Consider the following 26,179-nt stretch of genomic DNA (forward strand, 5'->3'; position numbering starts at 1 on the left):
CACTAATCGAGAGAAAAGTTAAAACCACCTTTGAATCCAATTAACAAATAGCAAACGAAACCTCCATAACCATGGTGTAGATAAACCAAAGCTATATTCTGTCCCTTAGCAAGGAAGTGAAACAGGTAGTTCAACTAAAATTGAATGAAAGAGAAAGTGAGAGTAATCAGCAAAATTTATGGCACAAAACTAGACAGGAGTTGAACTGCTGTGGAGATGGCCTAGATCAGCAGTTCTCAACCTGTGGGTCGCGACCCCTTTGGCAGTCAAACAACCCTTTCACAGGGGTCGCCTAAGACCATCCTGCATATCAGGTATTTACATTACGATTCATAACAGTAGCAACATTACAGTTATGAAGTAGCAACGAAAATAATTTTATGGTTGGGTCACAACATGAGGAACTGTATTTAAAGGGCCAGAAGGTTGAGAACCACTGGCCTAGATGGACCTCTTATGTTTTAACAATTGAAGGTAAATCGAGGCCACACTAGTCTCAGTACAACTCATCATTCGAAGACCTTTCAAAATGATTTCTACTCAAGGGATTCATCACTTTTTGGTTGAATTTGCAATATTCTATGAGCAAGTTCTGTTCATAACACTTTCAAAACTAACTTATTTCCCCTAGCAGTACAAAATCAAGTGGACAAAATTGCCATTCTAGTAATAGAAACTGATCTAAACAAACAAACAAAAAAAAAGTCAGTGAAAGACTGATAATAAATGGCTTTAATCTGAGTAAAAAGAGACATTTCAATTTGGTTTTAATCGAATCTTTTTAATAATTGTCAAAGTTTCCTACTGCCCAAACCTCCCTACTAGAACTAACATTGAATCGCTTCTCTGCATTATTTGCTGATGCCCAGTGGAGAAGAGTGTGGGGGGGAACTGGTGGCAGAGGGTGGTCTCCTATCAGCTGCTCTTAAAGTCTGTCAACTGGTGAATGAATCCTCCAGATTTGTGAGCAATTCCCCCCACCCCCAGCCCCCACGCCCCAGAAGAAGGAAAAATCAGAACTACCATCTGGGAAGTGGGAAGAAGATACCACGTAGCAAAAATGTTTCAGAAAACATAGGCAAACACAGAAACACACACAAACACACCAATGTGTACACACACATACACACAGAAATGCAACGCCCTCAAGCTGATAAAACCAGCAAACACTCCCTACTACTGAACTTTTTTTCCAACTACCTTAACGCAAGAGAGAGGTGGGAGACTTCCTCCAGAGAGTCTGTGAGGGATAGAACAACTGAATTCTATCGGGAGTCCCACTGCTGACTCACCACACGACTTCAAGCAATCCACCTGTTAGGAATTTAGGGCAGAGTTTATCAATCTGCAAAACAGGTGTGAGCATTCTCACCTTCCACAAATCATGAAGCTCATTTAAATGAGGATTTCAAAGAACAGTGCTATTCTGGGAGTAGCATTCCCAAAAGGAAGTGTAACATATCATTTTTAGAGCTCCACATGATCTCCATACACTCATCGAGAATCTTCACAATCAAGATAAAACCACCTTGGGCATCGCTATTTGTTCACACAGGTGCAGCGGAAATGCCTGACATCTGTTCCCAGGGTGAGGTGCGGCTGCTGCCAATACGGGGAGAAAATGATGGATGCTCTTTATATCTCCTTCTCACCTCCCGCTCACCCAAGACTTTGCTCTAAAAGGGCCAGTTCATTCCTAATTGTAATGTTCAGACTGGCCCTATGGGAACCACTCTGATGAAAGGTAATATAGAGCATCACACACTGCTTGAAACTCTGGCCCCTGGCTGAATTTTCCACTGAGGAACACACATAGCTACGTTCACTTTAAAGAAGGAGCTCCCAGAATTGGATACTGTAACGTTCTATATGTGTTTTTTATCATACCTACTAAATTCCACTAAGTTTCTCCTACTTCTTTTTCTTATTCACACTTCAATATACTGTCCATAAACTTAGTATTTCCAAGTTTGCATTTATCAATTAACTTTCAATTTCCCTTTTTAAATTGTCTTTTGAGCCCAATCCAAAAATATTAGTGTAGTTTACTTTTAAGAAAAGAATATTTACTTCAGCAGTGGTTGTAATAATATGATTTTAGCCTTCTAGATGTTAACACTTTGATGACTTTTCCCATTCAATCATAAAACCTATTCTCCTTAATCAGTATGTTCAAGTAATTCTCAATTCTATTTTGACAACCATATTAACATGAGAATTCATGTACAATATTCTCCAATTTACATAGAAGTTTAAACAAACAGAAGAATACTATGGGTTAATTATTTGCAGAGGCAGCATAGCATTGTGGTTAAGAGCCAAACTGCCTGTGTTCAAATCCTATACCTATGTGATTCTGGGTTTAAACATATGCCTCAGTTTCCTCTTTTGTAAAATGGAGTTAATAATAGGAGTTATAGAATTGTTAGGAGGATTGAATTATTTAATGTATATAAAGCACTCAAGAACTGCTTAATACACAATAAGCTTTCAAGAACTGATATGAATTATAATCATCATCTTCACCACCATTACCAGTACCAAGTTCAATAGAACCCACTGTGTACAACCCACTGTGTTTGAGGCTCTTTCCAAAGAGTTGCAAGACAACCAACTGAAGGCAGGGGCCAAACAAATTATTATTCAGGGCATTGTATGGTGGCACAATCCAATTGAGCAAATTCTGTCTTCCAAAGCCCAGCCATGCCAAGAATGGCACAGTGATGTCCCTGAATAAAAAGCTCAGATGGAGCATCAATGCTTTCAGTAATAGCAAAGGATAAAACTGAGGTTCGTCCTTGCTAAGGAATCAGATCCTACATTTGATACAACCCCCAGCAATAATGAAGTCTGAAGTAAAAATGACCAACTTTTCAGAGATGCTCTGACTACACAAACTATGAATTTCCCTCTGAAACAGAAAGTCTCTTTTGAGCAGTTTGAGGGAGGTAATGGGAGAAATAGAGGACTCGAGTTAAATATGGCTGTCTTGAGACTTCTGAGTTGTGTTTCCAATCTGATACCCACGCCAGACTCAATGGGAAGGTCAAGGAGAGTTAAACTCCCGACATAATCCTGAGTACGCAAGGTCATGATGCTGCAAGAACCAAAGGACAGTGAGTGAGCCATATGTCATCTCTGAGAGCATGACTACAGTACAACTAAGTCTGGATTGAAATACAATGAATGGCAAATTCATGCTTCAATCTAAAAAACATAATAACATAGTGAAAGAAGAATATTAAATATTTTAACAGCCTATGAGACATCAGCAGCAATCCATCAGAACAGTCTCTGGATATAGAAACCCTTATACCCATATCTGCATATACCCTTAGAAAAAAACAACAAAAAAAAATCTAGAGCCACAAACAAGAAAATGAGGTCTCTCTCCAGCTCAGAGCACAATCCCCTTTATTGGGCTCTACTTTTGAGGTGGTTAGTTAGAGCCATTTCTCTTTCCTGGACCTATATCCAGGAAAATTCATTTTCTTATTTCTAAATTTTCTAAAAGGTAACTGTCTAAAGCAAAAATAATAGCAATATAAGGGGTATTTCGTGTATATGTTAAAAGTAAAATGTGTGATAATGACAAAGGATAGGGAGGAGGAATTAGGAATATACTGTTGTAAGGTTCTTACACTACACAGAAAGTGGTAAAATGTTTAAATTATACCTTAATAAGAAAACAAATATTAATTCCAATTCTTTGGGGATTTAAAATATTTGTATAAGTAAAAGGTTTGACAATAGAAACACAGAAGTACAAAGGTGGATATATGAAATTAAAATGTTACAAAGTCTTTGCATTGTTCAAGAAGTGATAAAATTTAGAGTTGACTTTAAAAAGTTAACAATTAATATTATAATCTCTAGGATAACCACCTAAAAGTAAATATCACTAAAAAGTTAATAAAAAAATACACTAATGCAAATATTTGATTAATTCAAAAGAAAGGAAATAATGGAACAAAAAAAGACAAAATGGGTATAGAAAATACAGTAAACTGCCTTAAAAGCACTTATATCAGTAACTACATTAAATATAAATGCACTGAATACTCGCCTTAAAATATAAATATTGTCATACTAGGTAAAAGTAAAGAAGATCCAATTATATTTATTCATAAGTAACCTGCTTTAAATTGTATAAAGCTGGATAGAAAAAACTCTAGCATGCAATCAGTAACCAAAAGTAATATGGTACATTTTTATTAATATCTGAATAAACTTTAAGGCAAGAAGTATTACTAAAAATAAAGCATTTCATATTAACAAGGTTATTTTAATAGGAAGAGAAAACAACCCTAACTAATATAACTTCAGGCTATATACAAAAATAGAAAAATCTGTAATCATATTTAAAGATTTAATAGGTTTCCCTAACCCTACCTAACTATACATATACACACACACACACACACACACACACACACACACACACACTGAGTGGCCAGATTATTATGACCACCTGACGTTTGTGGGCAAATTAGCTATAATTTTGTGCTGAAGTTGCTAGAGGGCCAGACCATTATAAATAGGGAAGCAGGTTGTTTACCACGACAGTAGAAGTGATTTTTTTCTGAAGATATGAGTAAACAACACGATTTAACAGCCTTTGAACGTGGAATGCATATACGTGTGTGTGTGTGTATATATATATACTTCACACTCCTTAACAATATGCATTTTTTTCTAATTTTAATGGGGTGTTTACCAAAAATGGACTACATACTGCGCCAATAAAAAAAAGCAACACAAATTTCAAATTTTAAAGGATTAAAATGACAGAGTATATTCTCTGACCACAGGGATGCTAAACTAGAAATAACTAAAAGAAAGATAACTGGAAAGATACTTGAAACAAATTAGAAAATGTGTTGAGCATAGTTATAATGAAAATACAACATATTAAATCTGTGGATGGCAACTAAAGCAGTTTTTAAGAAAACCTAACTTTAAATGTATATATTAGAAAAGATCTGACAGAAGAAGAAAACCTGAAAGGTTCATTATACTAGTACATTAAAGAAATTCAATCAATTATTTAATTTCTTTCCACAAAGAAAACTCCAGTTCCAGATAGCTTCCCTGGTGAAATCTGCTCAACTGCAAAAGAAGAAATAATACCAAACCTACATGATAAGACAATAGAAAAAGAGGCAAACATTACTCAAATCATGTGATGAGGTAAGCATAGCCTCGACAGTAAAATCTGAAGAGGACATTACAAGAAAGGAAAATGACAGGCCAATATCTTTCATGAGCAAAGATGTAGAAACCATAATCAAGATATTTGAATTCAAATCCCTTGATATATAAGAAGAATAACATTTCATTACTAGGTCAGATTTATTACAAGAATACAAAGCTAGTTTAACATTTGAAAATCAACCAATGTAATCCACTCAGTAACAAACAAACAAAAACACCATATGGTTATTTCAATAAGTGCAGAAAAAGCATATAATAAAACTTATAATCTGTTCTATCCCCAAACAAACTAGGAATACAAAAAAGATTTCTTAATCTATGTTGATAGAAGTTAGAGCTAAAGGACTAGATAAGGCATCCCTGAAACAGATTAACAGAAAGAAGAATACAATAAATGATAAAGAAAGCTCTACAACTTTACAAAAATCAATGGGAAAGAAGGAAGAATGTGCGAAACAAATGGTACTTTGAAAAATATGGCCCATCGGAACAATCCCCAACTTAGAACTTCACTTTACATCATATACCAACATGAATTACTAAGGGATTAAAATCTTTTGTATTGATATAGTAATATTTCTTCTATTAAAGGTTTAACCTACTTTTTTCTAATACCTTGTGAAAGTGAAGAAAAGCTACAGTTCTTCCATTTCAATAGCTTACAGTTTCTCTTATTACAAATCTAAAAGCATCTTATAGCAAATTCAGTCACTCAATTTATGAATGTTGTCAAAATAAACTGAAAGCAGGGTATAACAAATAGCAAAAATAGTAGTCATTCATTTATTTGACAAATATTTATTTATTTCCACCATGAGGCAAGCACTTCTAGATGTGGGGTATACACCCATGAAAGAAATGAATGGAAATGTCTGTCCTCATGGACACAGACAAGTATAACAGGTCAAACAGCAATAGGTAGTGGGGCGGGGGGCATCCCATAGAAAGAGGATGGGATGGCCGGAGAGTGGAGGGAGGTACAGGTTAAATTCATGTGATCAGAAAGGCCTCTGGGAAGGGCCATTTGAGCAAAGATGTGAGGGAAGTGTGGTAGCCAATGCTGGGGACATATGGAGGACGGGCATTCGAGACAGAGGAGACAGCATATGCAAAAGCCCTGAAGCAGGGGCACAGCTGGTGTTTAAGAAGATCCAAGGCAGCCAGAGTTGACAAGCGAGAAAAGGGCAGTGAGAGGCCAGAGAGGCAGCATGGGGCTCGATTACCATGGATCGGGTAGCCACTGGAAGGGGTCCAGTTTGCACGTTAAGTGAGATGGAAACTAGAGGGTGGGGCAAAAGAGAGACAAGTCCAAAGGCTGAGCGCTGGACCCTGATAACATTTAGAGGTGAGGGAGATATTAACCAACAAGCAAGGGAGGCTAAAAGAAACTGACCAGTCCAATAGGAGGAAGCATTTATATTCCTTTGGATCTACAAAGAATTATTACTAAAAAAGATATTTGATAAATATCAACTTTCCACAATTTAATTCTCACATTTCAAAAATTCCTGAATACAGAACAGGCAGGCCGAAAGGGCAGGCAAGCATGTATTCTTTGGAGATATCCTAGAGTCTCCCATGTTGCCTGAGAAAGGTACGCCAGAACCTCTGCAAAGTGTAACAGTCCCCCTGACTTATGAAACATTTATTGTAAATCTAACGTAGGAAAGTCACAAGCTAAATGTAGTATGGCTGGGATGGATACAGAAGACATTAATGCATGGTCCCTGTTCTAAGGACTTTATATAGTCTAGCAAGGAAGCTCAAGCATCAGAAAAAATGAGATAACGTTAATGTAGATAAAATCATGGCAGTTTCAGAAACACATTTGGGGGTCAAATACTTATAGTTTGAAAAGAATTCCATTATAATCAATGCCATAACTAAAAACCAAAACTGTAATTGAAGTAATCTAAAGACTCAGTTGACAACCAGCAAGATAAATACTCTCCTGCACTAATACTGAATGACAGTACTCTCTGGTCTTCTCTCCCATCTTAGCTAAAAATCTCTTGACAAGGACACCCCTCTTGTGAAAATGACTCAGGCTGTGCCACTGAAGACTGAAATAGCATGACTTCATTTCCACGGCTGGAGTGCCGAAGGAGAGCTATTGCTCCCTTGATCTTCCCTCCCTGGTGAATGCCCAGGAGCTGTTGCCAGGACCTATCCATTGGCTCCGGGCTGTAATGGGTTTACTACTATTGCCAAGTTGCCTGAGATGGGCCTACCAGGGTAGCCTCTCCTGTACAATAGGAGCCCTCCACTTCAACCACAAAGGCAGGACACGTGTTCAACATTATATCATTTGTGTGAAGTTTTAGAACATGTAAAACTATGGTATGTATAATTTACAGGTACAAAAACTTGCAGGAGAAGAATGAAAATACGATGAGAATCATAACCCTCCAATTTAGATTTGTTTTACTCCTGGTGAGGAGAGAAGGGAGAAAAAACAAAGAGGGGGTTCTCGGGGAACTCTAATTATATCTGTCCTAGATGGCTTCGTAAAAATAAATCTGCATTAAATGTGGAAAAATGTTAAAATTTGGCCAAGTTAAATGGTGGGTTTGTGGGTGTTTGTTATTTCATGATACATTTTCCTACGTTTTTTAATGTGTCATAAGTTTAAAAACTAGGAAATGAAAAGGGCACCAATATCTCCACTAACAGTGGCCCAGCCCACCCCTGAGCAGAATTAACAAGAGCTCAAAGGGAATAGAAACTTAACCACATCTCAGAAACTCTCTTTAGCATAAAGCTCTTTTTCAGAAACAAGACTCTCTCTCCTCTGGAGTGGATGTTGGGAAAGAGTAGCAGGGAAGGGAGAAGGGGATTTACCAAAGAAAGAAGAATAAAATAGGGGGAGAGGAAGGTAACATTTCTATGGTAATTATAAATATAACAACACACAAACACACAGGTAAGAATCTCCCTCAAGCAAGAAGAAACAAGATATATTGGGGGGTGGGGTGGGGGAGGTCTTATGAAACTCGTAGCTCCTACCTGACCCCAACTTCTTCACCATTAGACTAGATAATTGCAAGAAAAACACACCTGGCTCCATTACTGTCTGAGTCTCAGGGCTAGGAAGACTCCTGGACCTTTTTATTATCAAGAAATTCCATTATTTAAAAAAAAAATCTGGTTCCTTGAGAATCATTAAAATGGAATTTAAGCTTATTTGTAGTATGTTATCTCTAATTCCTGTAATCCATCCCTAATGATGGTAAGAATGGGAAAAAAGAAAATGGACTTTATTTTCTCATTTTAAACCTGAACGTAAAAAAATGTTCTAGCATTTATTGTAACACCCAGAAATCAAGGTAAAAATTGAATCAATATTTTGATCATGTGTATAAGTTACGTGTTCTAATTTCTGGCCATGTAGGATTTTGTTACATGCCTGAAATGTCCTTTAAAAATGACAACAATGGCAAAATACATAACCACAGCAATAATAAACTCCATGCCTTAATGTCAAGGCTCTGAAAACTGTGTCAGCTTTTAGTGTGTTCATTAACACCTAGCTTTTCTAAAACGTGCAAGTCAACATACGGAGAAAACTAACTTCATAAAGCTTTTAGAAAACAAATCTGAAGATTTTTCAGACTAATCCTTTTTTAATGGACAATTCCAGATAACTGAGGAACATGATGGCAAATGCTATCAAATGAAGGATTAACAAATGAAGATAAATTTAACCAGGAATAGATTTACCCTCAAGACAGCATTCGTGCAATGAAAACAAGCGAAGTGCCAGTATTACAAATAAAGGAACGGCAGAATGTAACATCTTATGTGCAGTCACGCATCCTATAGAAAGGCAATGAAGCCTGTATGATTTATATATCAACTGCATTACATTCCCTGGTACCATTTAGTCTCAACCGCCACAAGCCATCCTAAGAGCATCGACAGAAAAAAATACTTCAACCCATCAAAGCTCCAGACCAACCAGCAACTAAGAACCGTGTGGGATTTTCCCTTCCATGTCATACTAACCTGGTAGAGTAATCTGATTGAAAGCCAAGTTATATCACCCTCATTTCTACTGTTCTACTTTTTAAATACATTCCAGGTAGCCAACGAGTGTGTCTAAAGTTCTATGTGCCAGTATACTTGGAACACATTAATTCCATTAGCAGGCTATTTCAGGAAATAGTGAGCATATTTCCTGGAAACAAATTCATGTGGTTAAAAAAACAGCCTAAATTTTTTTTTTTTTTTAAAGCATGAGTTGAAAAACTTAAAACAAAGATGATTTTAAATGCAATTAGAACTCCTTCCCAATACATAGCAAAGGTGTCTGTCACAACTGCTTCTTGACTGAGAAGTTGGTGTTTTTGGATTTGGGTCTTTAAACCAAAAAGCCTATCTTGAGATGGCACTGTAAGGAGTCTCTTTGCCTCTTAATCAGAGGCAACTGCTAAATGAAGTGTATCTATTTTCTCTGCTACATTACTATTGGCAACCAGGTCCCCAGTAAGTGCCCAGAAATGTTTCCATGGTTACAAAAAGCATTCAGCATCCCTCTTGTTTTAGGCCAATTTAGTTGAAAATCTATTGTGGAGAAAAATATGGCACATTAAGGAACATAAAATCAAGACACGGCGTTATGAAAAGAATTCAAGGTTAAATGGGAAAAGCAGGCTTGACAAGGCTTTTTTAAAAGTGCATATAAATCACTGATTAAAATGCTGCCTTTTCCTAGCATATCTCCAAATACATCCCTGTAGAGACTGCAAAGCAGCCCATGTACTGTGTCTGACATGATCCCATGGTATAAAGGGGGAAATAAGCATGTGAAAACGGTTAACAAGCAGGTAAAATAAAAATTAAAAACACAAGTTTCTGAACATTCATAGGACTGAGAGTCCAGTCCCTTATCCTACTGTCATAAAGTCCTGGGGTGTTTAAATATCTTAAGGAAAGAAAGGAATTAGGAGCTTTTGTCATTTTTGCTATAGGCATTGGGAGTGAATTAGTGGGCTCTATCACATCAGGGAGCGCAACCTAGTAAAGCTCCTCCATCTATAAAGTCACAACTGAATGGGGACACAGGACTGTCTCATTCTAGTTCCCTGCCTCATTCCCAACTGCCACTGCCACCAAAGAGCAAGGGCATCACACACATTTTTGCATCTTCTGGAACATATTAAGCAAATGGTATAAGGTTTTCAATAACCTAAAGGACAGGCCCATGGCTTATTCTTGTATAAATACTGTCCATTCCCAGTACTTTGTACATGGTAGGCAATCGATTCTATTGGACTAACAGAGAAGGGCTATCATATAAGACCTCTCCTTACAGAGAAATATTTCTCTCATATTTACCTACACATACATACCATCCTTTATCATTTTCTATTGTTCTTATTTTCACTGTGAAATGGAGAGGAGTGGTGGGATTTTAAATCATAATGCTATGAAGGACTAACTGGAAGACTTTCTTTTCCAGGAAGATAGAATAGATGTTCTTTTCTCTATTATTCCCCCAGCTCACAACCAGAAAATCCTAAAACAAAGAAGAGAAGACCCAACAGTGCAAAGGAGAAGGCAGACTGGCGGGGGACCAGGGGACTCAAGGAAAACATGGTGGTAAGTGGCCTGGTTCTTTGCCTCCTAGAGCCTAGACTCGAAGCTGAAGAAGCTGGCAACCCTGCAATGCCAATTGGCACAGACAAAGAAAGGCCTCAAGAAAAGTCTGCTCTCTCTATGCAAAGGACCAGGGAAAGGGCAGCCTAGCTAAACAGAAAACTTTGGGACAATGAAATTCTACTCCAGCCAAACAGCACAGAAAACGCTGTGTTCTCTATCCCAATCCAGGCCCGCAGAGGCCAAGTGGAGAGCCTAGACTTGCATCCTCACCAGCCTGTAAGAAGGCATCTTAACACCCCCACCAGGGAATGCAGAGAAGGCTGTGTAGGGATCCAGGTCTTTCTCCTTTGATGGCCGGGAATGAGCATCTGCACCCTCCACAGTGTCAGAGGAGACCACATGGAGAGCCTGGACCCACGTCCACCTCTGCCCCTCCCAACTTGGGTGGTGTCAGAAGAGGACTGGTGGAGATTCCAGATTTTCACCATCGTGCAGCAGCAATAATGCTACTCTCAGCTTGATGTTAGTGGAGACCATGTGGGGAGGCAGAACTCCCATCCCAACCCTGCATCAATGAGAAGCACCTCTTCAAATGTTAAGGAAGCGAAGAGGGAAGCCTGGACTTCTACCCCCACCTACCAGTAATAAGTCCACCACCCTGCCAGTGCCCTGTCAAAGACTCTCTTTTTGAGATGCCTTTTGAGGGGGGGGAAATACATCAAAATAATGAGAAGAATTTCTCCTTATATATTCACATTGATTTACACACTGCTTCTTCTTTCAAGCTACTATAATAGCTCCCTAACATTTATTCTTTCCTCCGATTTAGCCTCCAAACTGATGCCTGACTTATCCTTCTAAAGCAGAGCTCTCTGTTGGTGTCACTCTTGATTAAGATCTTTTTGAGATTGGCAACTTAAACAGAGTAAAACCTAAATCCTTAACACGAAAAGCAAAGACCTTCCCCATTGCAGCCTAAACTCTAGCCTCATGATCCATCCCTGAAAATACCTGGCTTGTCCATATGTGTGTCCATGCCCTTTCCTCCACCGGAATGCCTTCTCCCTCCGTCCACCTGTTAAATTCCGACTGTGCTCAGATTTTTCAGTCTTATATCATCTGCTCTGTGGAACTTTCTCTGATCACCTCTGGCAAAATCACCCCCAAAGCTCTCATGTATGTAATTGCTGTAACTCTACACAACTTTGTTATACAACTTGCAACACCTATTTCTTAGTCATTGCAGAACTTAGTCTAACTATTACTTAAGGGAACACCAAGATAACCATCTACACAGACAGACCCCACCCTCTGTAAAAAGAAAAAGAAAAAAGAAAAAAGAAGACAAAAATTACCAATACCAGAAAATAAAGAGGGAGATCACTATAAACCCTAAAAGCATTAAAAAGATAACCAGAAAATACTATGTCCATATATTTAACAACATAGATGCAAAGAAAAAATCCTTAAAAAACACAAGTTGGCACAAATGACTCCAGAAGATAGATAGCTTGAACAGTCCTATATTTACTAAAGAAATTGAATTTTTTTATTTTTTTTATTGAATTTGTTGGGGTGATATTGATTAATGAAATTATATAGCACTCAGGTGTACAATTCTAGAGAGGACAGCTGGCACACTCCCAGGGAGAGGGCCAGGAGTCTTGCTGGAGACAAAGGCACCTCAAGAATCTCACCCAGTTCTTTGCCCTCTCCAGGAGAGCCCTGATCTGTGGCAGCTGCCTCTGAGGCCTTGGTATTCTTCCTAACCCCTTCTTTTCCAAGTCCTGAGCAGTGGGGTTGGTGATGGTGGCTCTTGTCCACAGGCTCTGGGTCTCCAGAGGTGTTCAGAGCTGCCCAGAGCCCATGTACTGGCCAGACCCAGCTTGTGGGATGAGGTTTTGCCCCAGCCTGGTGCAGGTTTACAAGTTTTAAAGGTACAGTGCCCTGGTCTCCCTGGGAAATTGTGCCTCACTCCCACTTCCTATCCTCAAAAGCACAAGATGGGTTCAAGCTGCCTCCAGAGTTGGGTCGGGGGAGAGATATCAGGCATCCTGGGAGGGGGATGTAAAGGCTAAAATAAAATAAACAAAAGTCTGTCAAGTTGAAAGTAAAGTAAACTAAATTGAATTTATATTTCAAAATCTTCCCACAAAATAAAATTCCAAGGTCAGTTGGCTTCACTGGAAAATTTCTAGCAAACATTTAATAAATAAATAATATTAATTTAACACAAATGTGTCTCAACTATAGAAAAAGAGAAACATTTCACAACTCATTTTATAGGGCCAGCATTACCCAGACACGAAAACCAGAGAGAGAGATTGCAAGAAAACAGAACTATAGACTAATACTTCTAATGAAAATATATATTTTTAAAATCCTCAACACAATATTAGGAAATAATTTCAAAAAACTAAACAATAAAAATCATATTATCTGCTCAAGAGATACAAAATATCAATGGACAGCCTGGCCAGCGTTGCCCAGTGGTTGAGCATCGACCTATGAACCAGGAGGTCACAGTTCGATTCCCAATCAGGGCCTCTGGGGTTGCGGGCTGGGTCCCCATTGTAGGGCATCCAGGATGCAGGCAATCAATGATTCTCATCATTGATGTTTCTATCTCTCTCTCCCTCTCCCTTCCTCTCTGAAATCAATAAAAATATTTTTAAAAAGATAAAGCTAAGAGGAATCATGAAAATAGATAAAGAGATTATTAAATATTCCAGAAGAGTCTGCTCCTCCTAATAAAAGAATTAATTACTTCATCATTATATTACATAAAAGATCCAATAGTCTGTGTGAGCTATGTACACATCATACATACGCACTCAACATCTTTCTCTGCGTGGCATGTACCTCTCTGTCCCTAATCAGGTGGAATGTCCTTACTTCAGACTTAGAGTATTAGAAGTATGAAAAATCTATGCCAGCACATACTATAGCTGCCTTTACAGAGTTAATTACAGTCTCACCATATTCATTTTACATTTATTGAAAGCCCATTATATGCTCCGTTCTGACAGGATAAAGCTTTATAGGCAGTTTGTTTTAAATATATCCTTTCCATTCAAGGCTAAAAGAAAATCAAGCTATTCTTATTTCAAAGATTTTCTATCTACTGTCATCTCACATCACGTCTCGGTGAAATACTGTGAGAAGTGTTCTTGGAGTGTTATCAACTAAAATTTTTTGCAACAAGTATGGCTTTCTGAACAGGATTTCACACTGAATAATATAGTAACATCTAGAGATTCCTAACCTAGTGAAAAAAAAGAGAACAATTTAAAAGATATTTTAAAAAGCATGACATGCACAAGGGGCTTCTCAGACAGAACCCACAGACTCGTTTTCAACATTCTACTTGCTTGGAACTCTTGCTTTGGAATTGAGTCCCACAAGTATGGATATTCCAAAATTGTATACATTGAAAATATCCCTAAGGATTACATCTCTCAATAAAAAGCCAGCATGTGGAAAGGTAGAAGAGAGAACAAAATGAAAGTTATATGACAACTAAAACAAGTCAAAATAAAATGAGCAGAATTGTCCTTTGGAAGAACCCAGAGAAAATGACTACTGGCTAGCTTACCTTGCTTTTTTCCATAAACATTTTCTAAAATACCAGAGAGGTGGCTCTCAAAGTCATGTTGAAGGCCACTCCTTTGCTGTTCAAGGTGATGTTCTTCCTCAGCAATAGAAGAAAGCACATGTGGTGGCTTTTGGTCATCACAGGTCTGATTGGGCCACTGGGATATTATGGAACGTGAGTCCTTTGCAGGTTGGCTAAGTCTAGGGCTTGAGCTTTGGGCAGAGTCCTGCAAATCACTACTGCAACAAGAAAAATGATCCACTTCAAGAAACAAGGAATGTGTGTCCTCTTGACTCCCGTCATTGATTTGTTCTTCAACTTCAAAGTACGTTTCCTGAATCTGAGTATCATCTAAGTCCTGGTCTAGCTTGTCATTCAACTTAGAGTCTTGTTTGCTTAAGTTAACCAACGAGGCAGACAACACATCCCCTGCTTGCTGGAGGGCTTCATACACCCGAGATATCCAGGAAGAGAGAGGCTGGAACAGGTTCTGAGTATCCTGAGACGCCATGGCCAACACCATGGCCAGTGATCTGATGTTTAAAAGTCCACTTGTTCAGTTCCTTCAGCACTGTGGAGTTAATATGAACTACAGAATAAGCAGGATGAGAAATTAAATTGGAAGTCTCTTAATGGCTGTGAATATTTCATGCTCAAAACTTCTCAGCTGAAACAGAGGAAAGAAACACTTACACCCGTTAAAGTTACAACCTCAGACCCATCACCAAATGCCTACAATCAATGTCAAACAGCAGTTGGGGACAAAAAGAGATCATCATTGAAATCTTAAGACAGTTAAATAAAAAATGACTATGAAAGATTAAATGTGAATTATTTCGATGCGTATTCACCTCCATGGGCATGTATAAGACTTCCATTACCAGTAATGGGCTCTACTCATGTGGACTGACAGAAGTCTAGCCCCACAGACTATACCTAACGGTGTGAAAAAAATAAATGAATCTTCATTAAAAGGCAGTTGGATATGACATTTTCAAATACAAGAAAGGCTGGATGCTTCATCCACGAACATACAAATCCCAGAGAGCAGGCTAATAAGCATTTCTGCTTCATGACACAAAGATTTATCCTTTCAAAGGAAATGTATTGCCTGGAATTAAAAAGTTTTAACAAACCTAAAAGTAGGATTGTATATTTTTATGCAAGTTCTGGAAATTATATCTATTCTTGGGGAGCAAGCAATCACTGAAAAACTGAAGATGGCAAGTTTATTATGCAGCTTACTGGAGACACTGGTATTTATAGACCTTTGTCTATATTCCAACCTCTCCAAGATACTCCCCCACAGCCTCTGAGACTCCAGAGAGACACTTCTTCCCATCAGATGCACAACCTGAAGGAGGCAGCTAGAGGACATCAACAGAGCAACAGGGAACAATGAAGGCTGGAGAACCAAATGTCATATTTTACATATACATACATGTATTCACACATATACATGCTACACACACCTATACATAATACACATACATATGTGTGTATGTGTATAGCCTTTAACTGCTCATCAACAGCTCAGGATGAGTGTTATAAAAGACTGCAGAGCCTAAATTCACTGCTTGTACTTAATTACCCCATCTCTTTTATTGCAATAGCTTCCTTCTGACCAAATCTACCAGCAATCCCGTCAGTTTCAGCCCTCTTGATCCCAGGCTACTGCATTTAATATGACTGCCTATATTCTCCTAAAAATTTCTCTTTAGCTTTTGTGAAAATCGTGCATGTATGCCGTGATTTGTTCAATAAACAAATATTGACTAAATGACTATTAAGTGCTGGGCACAATGCCAGGTAAAAGGTAACCCTGAGGTCTCTGTCCCCATGGAGCCCGAATTCCAGTTAAAGGAAAACTGAGCTCTCTGCACTTTCCCCTTATGCTGAATAATTCATGGGTCTGTCTTTCAGGTTCTTCCTCATCTCCCCACCAGCTGCGTATATGTAACCACTCATTTTCCTCTTTCCCTGGGAGAGTTGATCCATCTATAAGTCTCAATGAACACTTTTTTTAAAACTCCAAAATACACATGTCCAGCCCTTAGCTCCTCCCTCTTTTCAGGCTTGAATCTCTGGTTATCTAAGTCAGTGGCTCTCAAACTTCGCTATGTCAGTACCAACAGGTGAGAAAACACACACACACACACACACACACACACACACACGGAGGCCCAGGCTGTCTGAAGGAATAAGTCCTGGACCTTTGTATTTCTTTTGTCCCTCTGACACCACCAAAGTTTCAGAAAAGATCTACACATAGGTATCTTACCAGACTCTCAAATTCAGCTCATCAAAACCTAGCACAGCGTACGTTTGCAACCACAACTGTTCAACACTCTATACTCACAACGTTCTAGTGATTGTGAATTTCTCTCTTAGACACTTCCCCATTTCACTTCAAGTTCTGCTAGTCTGGGGTCTGTGAAAACTGTCTTCCATTATGTTTTCTATAATGATCGCCAATCCCTGTTTGGTTTCCATCTCTAGCCTTCCCCAGCCTCAATCCATCCCCTAGGTTTGCTCAACATAACCTGACCTGGTATCAGGTTTATTGACCATCTCTTCCCCTAGAATGAAAGTTTCATAGAAGGGAGGAATTGTAAATTCTCAATAAATGAATTAAGAAATCCTACTTAAAATTGTGCCTAGGGCAGTATTTAACATATAGTATGCACTCAAATTTGTGAAATTGATGAATAAAACCAACACAGAATTGTTGAAAACACCTTCATGCTCCCACACAAATCCCCTGCTTGGTAACACTCAAGAGTTCTTTCAGCATTTGTTCCAGCCCATTTCACCACCCACAGATTTTTAGTTTGTTTTTTCTCCACAAATATTTTGCTTAAGTTAATATGCTTCAGGGCATCCCAGACCCAGAATGTTCTCTGAAATCATTGGGTCTAGCTTCTACCACTGTCCTTTAGGTACTTAAAACTTTTAAAGACAGAAACGATATATATTCCTTAATAATCCAATAATCCTTTTTATTGTTTTATCACACAGAAAGAAAAATACTTTGTTTTCAAAATCTTTGAATTTAAGCCAGCATATTCTTCTCCAGTCTTTAAAATAGGAGCATCCATGCTCTCAGTCCAGGGGTGGGCAAACTTTTTGACTCGAGGGCCACAATGGGTTCTTAAACTGGACCGGAGGGCCGGAACAAAAGCATGGATGGAGTGTTTGTGTGAACTAATATAAATTCAAAGTAAACATCATTACATAAAAGGGTACGGTCTTTTTTTTTTAGTTTTATTCATTTCAAACGGGCCGGATCTGGCCCACGGGCCGTAGTTTGCCCACGGCTGTCTCAGTCTCATATCTCCATGTTTTTATAATCTGTCTATTAAATCCTCATGACAATTTAAAAATATATATATTGTATCACTTCCCTAGTTTAAAGAATTGTGGTTCCCTGTTTCTTATACTGCAACATTTGAGCACTGGCATATATCTATGCTTGTTGACACAAAGTCTTTAAAATTTAATTTTAATGTCTCAAATTCACTATAGTCCTCAACTTTCCCTGTTTTTTGTACACAGTTGCTTCATTCATTTCTGTGTAGCTTCCTTACCCATGGAGGCATTTGCATTTTCAAATCCTACCCTATAGGATAAAATTTACATTCTTTACTAAGGTAAATGAGAGGAGAGATGCTCAAAAAAATTAATGATCAGCACCATGTAACTAGCCTAGAGGCCTCCTACAGGAATTAAGTTTAATTCCTGAATCACTGGGTGTGAGGAGTCTGGGGGATGCAACAAGACAGTGCAAGCAACCTTAGATCAGTGGCTATTTATCAACCAGGTTGAAACTATTTCTACATTTTCACAACTCATGAATGGATGTGCATGAGCTGTCCCCAGTAATACTGCCCCATAGTGGGGACTCAGCCACTCCTCACCACTCATCACTCTACAGCCACACTAACACGCTCAGCATTTTCCAAGGTGACTGCTCTTTCCTGACTTCTGTTTACTCTGTCCTGATGCCTTCTCTCCCTACTCAGCCTGGTAAATATTCCTGTACATTGAAATTCTTGTGTCAACTCTTCATTCACAACCAAGGGTGTGGCTTCAAGTGCTTTGAATGTGCTTTTATGATATACGGTTTCACTTGATGTGGTAACTATTTGTCAATCTTCTTACTCCGGTGAACTATGAGACCATAAGTGCTGGGACTATGTTTATACTTAATAAGTCCAGAACCAACACAGGGTAGGGACCCAATAGGTATTTGCTGAATGAATGAATGAGTGAATGAATGTTATTAATGAAAATGTTTAAAGCCAAATAGTCCTGATTATTTAACTTTCCTTCATCTGTAAAGTGAAGTTAAATTACTAGATAACCTCAAACAGTTCATTTCTGCTTTGAAACCCAAGAATTGACCAGTGTGGACCAGAAAGTACTGTAATATTGATGCTGGATATACCAGTATTCAGCAGTAAATTGCCTTCTCAGGCATTGGTTCTGTACTTTTGTCAATAACCACTGCCAGATTATCCCAGAGTGACTGGAAAGAGGCCAAATCTCAGTCTATATATGAAACAGTGTTCAGCAGTTATATTCCAAAATACAAAAAAAAAGGGGGGGGGGGCGGGAAGGGCACCTACAACTAGAACCTGGAAAACGATCTAGTTAGCAACACCTTTCATGTTTTGCTAAAGCATTCTAAAGCCAAAAGGGCTATGCCCTGAAGCCCTGGCATAGTAACCATGGAGATATCTTTGCTGTGTAGGTAAATTTCCATTTGATTGAGAGAGCACGCCAAGGGTGATACCAGATATATACCTGGTAACCTGGTTCTTTGGGGCTTTCTTGCAGTTGAAAAGACAAAGTGGCTTCTTGGTATTGTAATGATAATTTTTAAAAACGAGAAAAGAAAAATAGACAAGAAAAAACAGTCTGAGTCCCTGGATTAAAGGGAAAATATATATAATGTCTGTGGTAGTTGAGAAGGCTCATTATTTGAATTAAAAAGTTCATGATACTTCGTTATTATGAGAAGCTAAAACAAAACAACAAAAAACTATGTGCGTGTATGTTTATGTGTATACTAGTGGCCCGGTGCATGATATTGGTGCACTCGGGGCTGAGGTGGTCCCCCAGCCTGGCCTGTGCCCTGTCACAATGCGGGAGCCCCGCAATCCATCGCCCCAAAGAGGTAGGCCCCGCCCACCCACCCGGGGCTCCTGGATGGATTGCCCCAAAGAGGTAGGCCAGAGCCCGGGAAGGCCTGCGGACCCCTGGCCAGGCCACAGCAGAGGCCTGTGGACCCCAGTGCAGATGCACGGAGGCCCCCGCCACAGCCCTGCCCCAGGCCGGGCCGCAGCGGAGGCCTACAGACCTCCGCATGCCTGCGGACCCCCAGCTGGGGTCGTGGCAGAGAAGCCTCCCACACACCTGTGGCCCCCCGGCCGGGGCTGCAGCTAAGGCCTCTCCGCGTGCCTGCGGACCCCAGTGCCCCCAGTGCAGGCACGCGGGAGGCCTCTCTGCCGTGGCTCCACCCCTGTCCCGGACACTGCAAGTTCTCGCCCACCCGCGCCTGCTGCGCACGCAGCCTGCTGATGGGTCGTTACTGTGACGGCGTCCTGACAAACTTGCATATTACCCGATATTAGTATAGATATTTAAGTTAACAAGCTCCTACCACAAACATACCCAGGGAAGGTCTACAAGCTCTCCTAGTACTAAATAAACTAATAAAGAATTAGTGACAATTGATAAAAACAGGAGTAAAACCATTGATGTATTCCTAGGGGCTGCATTTCTTTAAATTCTGCTTTAATTAGAATTATTTAGTTCTAAAAGTATTTCATTTAATAAAGGTTATTTTAAACACAGAACACAACTAAACAATAAACAGTAAAGAGTTGTGTTTCTGCCCTGACCAGTTTGGCTCAGTGGATAGAGCGTCAGCCTGCGGACTGAAGGGTCCCGGGTTCGATTCCAGTCAAGAGCATATACCTTGGTTGCAGGCACATTCCCAGTAGGAGGTGTGCAGGAGGCAGCTGACCGATGTTTCTCTCTCATCGATGTTTCTAACTCTCTATCTCTCTTCCTCTCTCTCTGTAAAAAATCAATAAAATATTTTTTTAAAAGAGTTGTGTTTCTGTAGGGGGAAAGGCTATCAAGTTTTTGAGCCATATGCTTTATCACATATTTTGATCATCCTCACCAAGGGTAATTATAAACAGAAGTGTTCCATACCCAGAATAATAATGCTCAGGATCCCTCAAAGGCTGCTTAGTTGGATCTTTCTGCCCCCATTTTCTCTCTGATGACAGATGCTTGAAAGGCAGGGGAGAGCATGACCTAAGAAGAAATGCCAGCTTCTAGGGGCTGTGCCTTAAAAACCATGTTATTTTGGTGAAAGTTAAAGTGGAAGCCTGTATGCCTCTGGGATTTGTAAAGGAGACAGTCACACAAAGTCTGAGAGAAAAGACAAAGTTTCCAATATGGTCCCCAGGTAACCAATCCTCAAATCAAAATCTTATACAAGTCCAGCTACTAAAGTGCCTTAATGTTTAGCATTTTTTGAAGAAGAAATTTCCCTCGAAAATCTTCTTCTCTACCAAGACCTATAGAGCAGACATGAGTGAAAGTCAAGAACACCAGTTTATTTCACGTGTCCTCTCGCAGCCACCAGTTCACTTACTGGTGTCATTTAGCAGGAGTGGGTTATGTATTATTGACTTCCTAGAGCAGCAGTTCTCAACCTGTGGGTTGCGACCCCTTTGGCGGTCGAACGACCCTTTCACAGGGTTCGCCTAAGACCATCGGAAAACACATATATAATTACATATTGTTTTGTGATTAATCACTATGCTTTAATTATGTTCAATTTGTAACAATGAAATTGGGGGTCACCACAACATGAGGAACTGTATTAAAGGGTCGCGGCATTAGGAAGGTTGAGAACCACTGTCCTAGAGTGATCATGAGGCTAATGAAGTTTACAGTTTTTATGACAATGATCATGCCTTTCAGAGAAAAGCATTTTGCATTACCTAGTATGAACAAGAAGGTTTAAAAGGATGCATAATGCATGGAGTCAAAATAAGAACTATAAAATGGGCTGCAATCCATCTGTAACATGCTTCAAAAGAGGATACAGGTGTTTTCTGGGAAGAGCAAATTTGTTATGCGGGTAGGAATATGTGCCATTGAGATGAATTAGCTTTTGTAGCTTTTATCCAAAATGTGTCCTAAATACTGGAATCTTAACAAATATAAAAATGGACTTACTGGAGACTCTATATGTCAACAATATGGATACAATTCAGCCGGACTGCCATTGCTGGGGCACGGGCAATCCAACAGGCTCTTTACCTCCGGGCTTCAGGGGGACAATTAATGTAAAGTGAAATGTATAACTTCCCTAAAACTAAAAATATACGTTTCTCAGTAGACACTGAGAGAAAAGAGACAGGTGAAGAAAAGACATAGCAATGGCTTTGGCATCACAAAAAAACAAGGTTCCGGGTTGGATTTTCTCTCAGTTATGCCACTGCATAGGGCAAATCATGTTACCTGGGGCACCTGAACGTCCTCATCTGTAATTCAGGGAGTACTGGGCCCTTGCTGCCATTCACTATGGAAATTACATTACACAATGTTTCCGAAGCTCCCAGAACAGAGCCCAGTACAGAACAGGTTCTCAGTACCATCATTATTACTAAACCAAAATGTGCGACAAAAATAGGTTAAAGTCTTGTAGTCTTCTCCATAATGTGCTAAGAACTGAGAAAAATAAATGACACTGTTGTAATAGCTAACATTTTCCAAACACATTAAAGCATGCAATTCTTTTTGACAACTTATCTGAATAAAAACTCTTTGTGAGGGATATTAGCCTTCCTGTTATACAGCTGGAATAACTGAGGCTCAGAAAGGGTAAGTGACTTGCCCCAAGGTTCATGCCTATCATAAAGAGGGAAGCTGGTATTCCAATTCTCCTTTATTGAATCCCAAATTCTTGCTTTCACTGCTATTCCAAATCTTCACAAAATGCCAATAAAACATAGAAGACACTTAAAATCAAAAAATTGAATGCATTTTCCTAATAAGTGGGACAATGTGGGGGTTCAAGTCCAGGTTTGTGCGACTCCAAGGTCTATTCTCAATCTGCTTCCACTCTACCATGCCTGCCTATTTCACTAAGGAACTCTTTTAAAAATGAAAACTGTTGTAATTATTTTTCCAAAATATGTGTAATAAAGTACAAAATTTTAAACTACTTCTTAAGTCAAGGAATGGTTATTTTAAAACATATTTTTCAAGCTCTGTCCAACAGACAGCTTTGTATTTGAGCATGATGCTCTCAAAAAGGCTAGGGTTGGCTCGAGTTTTAAATTGTTCAAGGTTTTTTGCCATTATAACAACAGCACCTTTCAAATATTCTCCAAATTGTATAAGCCCATGGAGTATTTTGGAACATCTATTCTACCCAAGGCAGAGACTTACATATGCTCCACAAATACTCAGTGGTTATATAAACACAAGGTCTTCAGCATTTCCAGAGGGACGACTGAAAGTGGCTTCAACGACACAATTTACTTAAGAGACGGTCGTTGCCCTTGGATAATTAAAAATAAGTTATATCTACTTAATATTTACCTTTCTAAAGACCCACCCCAAATGAGAAAGAATCTAATTTTGCATCACCCTCGCTGAAGTGATCGCAACAGACCTCCGACAAGGGTACACCTGTGTTCCAGGGCCATTGGCACATATCAAATGGCCCCAAATAAAGGAGATCCTGAAATCCCAAATAACACCCACAGTATGAAGAAATGTAATAAGAAGTTAATGTAATGAAATTGAGGAAGGCAAAATGCAGGCACAAATTAACAGGAATTACTCTCAGACTTGGAGATTTACCAGATTGTTGATTTTTGTCCCATGAGGAGAGATAGAAATATCATTTACATCATTTGAAAATGTAGCTCAAATGTAGACTCAAAAACAGGGGAAAACTATGGAACAAATGTAATTGCAGCCCTCTGGATATAGATTAAGCAATGCTCTAAATATCAGCAGTAATTCAGCGTTTTGTTAGATTTTTTTTTATTAATTATGGAAGTAATCTTAGCCTTATAAAAATCTGGTTAAAGGAGGGGGGGTCATTTAAAACCTCTACACCATAACACAACTCTGATTTTTGCATATTTCTTCTATCTTTTTTTTGTAATTTGCCGAGCTGTAATCATATTATATAGGAACTTAAGAGTTATCTGCCCTGACCGGTTTGGCTCAATGGATAGAGCGTCAGCCTGCGGACTAAAGGGTCCCAGGTTTGATTCCAGTCAAGGACATGTACCTTGGTTGTGGGCACATCCCCAGTAGAAAGTGTGCAGGAGGCAACTGATCGATGTTTCTAACTCTCTATCCCTCTCCCTTCCTCTCTGTAAAAAAATCAATATAATATATATTTTTAACAACTTCTTATCCTTTACCTAGAATTCACCACAAACACCTACCCATTCTTCCATCTAAATACTCTTTTTATTTTTACATATGTCTCCTTTTTCCCCAATTGACCGCCCCCCCCCCCCCCGCCCCAGCCATTCCCACCCCGGATAAGCCCCCACTGCCCCAGTGCCTGTGTCCATTGGTTATGCTAATATGCATGCATACAAGTTTTTTGGTTGTTCTCTAACATCCCCCCTACCCCCACTTCCCCTGCCATTTGTCTCTGGATCTATTCTTGTTCATCAAATTATGTTGATCATTATATCCCACATATGAGTGACATCATGTGATATTTATCTTTCTTTGACTGGCTTATTTCGCTTAGCATAATGCTCTCCAGTTCCATCCTTGCTGTTGCAAATGGTAAAAGTTCCTTCTTTTTTATAGCGGCGTAGTGTTCCATTGTGTAGATGTACCACCGTCTTTTAATCCACTCATCTGCTGGTGGGCACTTAGCCATCTAAATACTCTTGAATCTACCTGCCTTTTTTTCACATACACAGGTAATACCTGAATACAAGTCACCATTATTCCACCTGAACCACTTCTTAAGTGATCTCCTTGCATTCACTCCTACTCCATGTTTCCACAGAATGGCCCTGATGATCTTTTTAAGATACATATTTGATCAAGTCTTTCAAGTAATTAAAATGATTTAAAGTTACTTCCAATTGCTCCTAGCATAAAGTCCAAAATCTTCCACAAGACTCAGAAAGCCACGCCTGGTATTTTTATCTTTAGCCTTCTTATCTTTAACCACTCTCTATTTGCTCTCTATCATTTCGCGGCTCACCTCCTCTTTTCACAAGGCTCCTCCCATTGGCTGGAAAATCTCTCCTCCCTCCATGCTTCCTTTCCCTGTCTCCCAACATCCACTCATTTCCTCTCCGGGCTCAGTTTACACTTCACTTGATAGAATGCTTTGCCAGACAACCAGTCCCCATAATCCAGACTCCATTATGTCCCTCTGAAATAGTCTCTCAGAGTACCACTTACTTCCTCTTAATACTTATTATAATTGTAGCTTATTGATGACTGTGTAATTATTTCACTTAACTAAACTAGCAGCTCCATCAGGTAGCACTTTAATTTTTGTCTTTGCTCTGCTCTCAGCATCTAGTTGAGTGACTATCATAGAATTGGCAATCAAGTTTTGACTATCTGGACATACACACATATTATATCCTTCTTCTTTCATTTAAGATTTTTAAAAGGTTTTTAATTTATTTTTAGAGAGAGGGGAAGGTGGAGGGAGAAAGAGAAATGTCAATTTGAGAGCAAAACATCCATCTGCTGCCTCCTGCACGTCCCCTACCAGATATCGGATATTGAGTCTGCAAACTGCGCATGTGCCCTGACCTGGTATCAAACTGGCAACCCTTCAGTGCATAGGATCATGCCCAACCGAGTCACACCAGCCAGGGCTCATTTAACACTTATAATGCATTTTGCTTCCAGTCTTTTGTGTTTCTCATTCTTAATCATTTAATATTTTAATGAGGACCTTAATACATTTTTCCAAACTCAAATCTATGAAGGTACCTATCTACACCAGTAAAAGACAAAGATGCTAATTGACCGTACCTTCGCTATGCCCTAAGCCACGCCCACCAGCCAATCAGAGCGACAATATGCAAATTAACCCAATCAAGATGGTGGCCGGTGGCCACGGAGCTGGAGCAAGCAGGAGGTTTGGTTGCCCGGGCGATGGAGGAAGCCAAGCTTCCCACCAGCCCTGAACCAGCTGTGGCCACCGATAAAGTCAACAAAGTTTCAATTATAGAAGATAAACAAATCCCAGATACCTGCTTCCAGCCAGCCTCCACTGGAAGCTTGGGTGGCTGCGGGTTGTGGCCAGCCTGCAAACAGCCATCAGCCCCTCACCCAGGTTGGCCAGGCACCCCAGTGGGGACCCCCAACCTGAAGGGGCTGTGGCCAGCCTGCACAAAGCCATCAGCCACTCACCCAGGCTGGCAACACCCTCATGGGGTGAGGGTCCCCGCTGGGGGGCTTAGCCAGCCTGAAAATGGCCCTCAGCCCCTCACCCAGACTGGCCAGGCATCCCAGCAGGACCCCCCACCCCAAAGGGGCTGTGGCCACCCAGCAAATGGCCCTCAGCCCCTCACCCAAGCTGCCAGGCACCCCATGGGGGGCTCCTACCCTGAAGGGGCTCTGGCCAGCCTGCAAACAGCCATCAGCCCCTCACCCAGACTGGCCAGGCACCCCTGGGGGGATCCCCATCCTGAAGGGGCTGTGGCCAGCGTGCAAACAGCCATCAGC

The 26,179-nt window shown here is 39.8% G+C and overlaps 1 protein-coding gene across 1 annotated transcript in view; it reads right to left on the reverse strand.

Moving 5' to 3' along the window:
* SYT16 (synaptotagmin 16) overlaps positions 1 to 26,179 on the reverse strand; it is a 105,488-nt gene that overhangs the window by 66,404 nt on the left and 12,905 nt on the right. The window contains exon 2 of the mRNA XM_070418782.1: positions 14,411 to 15,077. Within this exon, the coding sequence (XP_070274883.1) occupies positions 14,411 to 14,933 (523 nt within the window). The 5' untranslated portion in view covers positions 14,934 to 15,077. The remainder of the gene's footprint in view (positions 1 to 14,410; positions 15,078 to 26,179) is intronic.

This window comes from Myotis yumanensis, unplaced genomic scaffold, assembly GCF_028538775.1.
Source record: "Myotis yumanensis isolate MYYU_CA2020_CCGP unplaced genomic scaffold, mMyoYum1.0.hap1 SCAF_1, whole genome shotgun sequence".
Taxonomy (NCBI): domain Eukaryota; kingdom Metazoa; phylum Chordata; class Mammalia; order Chiroptera; family Vespertilionidae; genus Myotis; species Myotis yumanensis.